General features: G+C 66.9%; 1 protein-coding gene across 1 annotated transcript; it reads right to left on the reverse strand.

The window, feature by feature from the left end:
- Positions 1-6: 6 nt before the first annotated feature.
- APH1A (aph-1 homolog A, gamma-secretase subunit) lies at positions 7-1,357 on the reverse strand. Its single transcript, XM_029957997.1, has 5 exons — positions 1,258-1,357; positions 1,027-1,149; positions 824-951; positions 411-534; positions 7-211 (listed from the first exon to the last, which is right to left on the reverse strand). Exons 1-5 carry the CDS (start codon positions 1,265-1,267, stop codon positions 147-149), a joined length of 450 nt encoding a protein of 149 aa, XP_029813857.1. The 5' UTR covers positions 1,268-1,357; the 3' UTR covers positions 7-146.
- Between the last annotated feature and the right edge of the window lie 104 nt (positions 1,358-1,461).

Below are 1,461 nucleotides of genomic sequence, written 5' to 3' on the forward strand. Positions count from 1 at the left end.
GAAAAGTGTAACAGAATCTGGGAACAAAGGGAACAGGGCCTTGGTCAGAGCCCAAACTCCCCAGGAGAACCAGTCAGACCCCAAACCCGGGGCAGAAGGGGGTGAAGGCAGTGGTGGAGTGTCCAGCTGTGGGGCCAAGGCTCTGCTCACTCCTCAGGGGGCAGCTGCAGCGCTGAGTAGAGCATGACCCGGCCCTCGGGCTCCTGCTTACCTGGGGGGGGAAAGGGGGTGAGTGTGGGGGGAGTTCTGGGGGTGGGGGTGGTTTGGGGGTTCATGGAAGCCCCCAGGAATGCAGCCCCAGTTCAATGAGACTCATCCACCCCCATCCCCAGCGGCTCTGGGCCCCCAACCCCCAGAAGGGGTCAGAGCCCATCCCAAAGTACCCCCCACTCCCCCAGACCCCCCCTTACAGGAGAGGCACTTGAGGATGTTGTGGAAGGAGCCGCCGGCGGTGCCAAAGGCCCAGAGGCCGGTGCAGAGTGTGAGGACGAGGATGGGCCCCAGGCTGGCCTCGTACCAGGGGTTCAGGAAGGTCTGGGGGATGCAGAGAGACGGGTCACACCCCCCCACCAGCTCACCTGGCCCCCCCAAACAGCCACAGCAGGGAATGGGGTGCCAGGTCCTGCAGAAACCCAGCCTGGACCCCTGCTGAGCCACATATCCAACCCCCACCAGAGCCCAGCGGATCATCCCCCGTGTGTGCCCCTAAATCCTGCACCAACCTCCTCCCCCCAGGGGCTGGGGGTGCTCAGGGGGGTGTAACTCACCCCACAGCCCCAGCAGGGAGTGAGGGGGTCCCGGTGCCCCCCTCCAGAGGACTCACCAGCCCCGAGACGAGCAGGTGGCCGCCCACCACCAGCCCCAGGCCCCCGGCGCGGCGCCGCTCGCAGGCGTCGAAGAAGATGACGCCCCAGAAGGTGTGGAGCAGCACCAGGGCCATGGTGAGGAAGGCTGTGGGGAGAACCACGGGGCCTCAGACCCACAGCCTTCCTCCTCCTCCTCCTCCTCCTGGTGCCCCGGGCTCACCAGAGGTGATGAAGTAGTACGGGGAGTCCCCGTGGATCCCCACCGTGCCCGGCCCCGCCGAGTCCACCAGGGTGTTGACGATGGAGAAGACACCGCTGATGATGCCAAAGGAGAGCCCGGACACTGCGGGGGAAGCCGGGGGTCAGAGGAGCCCGCCCATGCCCTCCACAGCCTCGGAGAGAGCTGGGAAAGCCGTGTCAGCTCCGCCCCGGAGCCCGCAGGGCCGCTCACCGTAGGCCATTTGCCGCAGGGAGATCGGGGACCGCCCATCCTCGCTCAGCGTCGCCAGCCCCTCATCCGCCTTCCTGCCCCGCCGGGAGAGAGCGTGAGCCCCATCCCACGGGGCAGGGAGAGCAAACACAGCCCCTTCCCATTAAGAGACTCTGCGGGGCTCCCCTGGACACAGAGCCCCAAGCCCAGCACTGTTCTGGCTCC

This window comes from Manacus vitellinus, unplaced genomic scaffold, assembly GCF_001715985.3.
Source record: "Manacus vitellinus isolate BGI_N305 unplaced genomic scaffold, ASM171598v3 scaffold_134_pilon, whole genome shotgun sequence".
Lineage (NCBI taxonomy): Eukaryota > Metazoa > Chordata > Aves > Passeriformes > Pipridae > Manacus > Manacus vitellinus.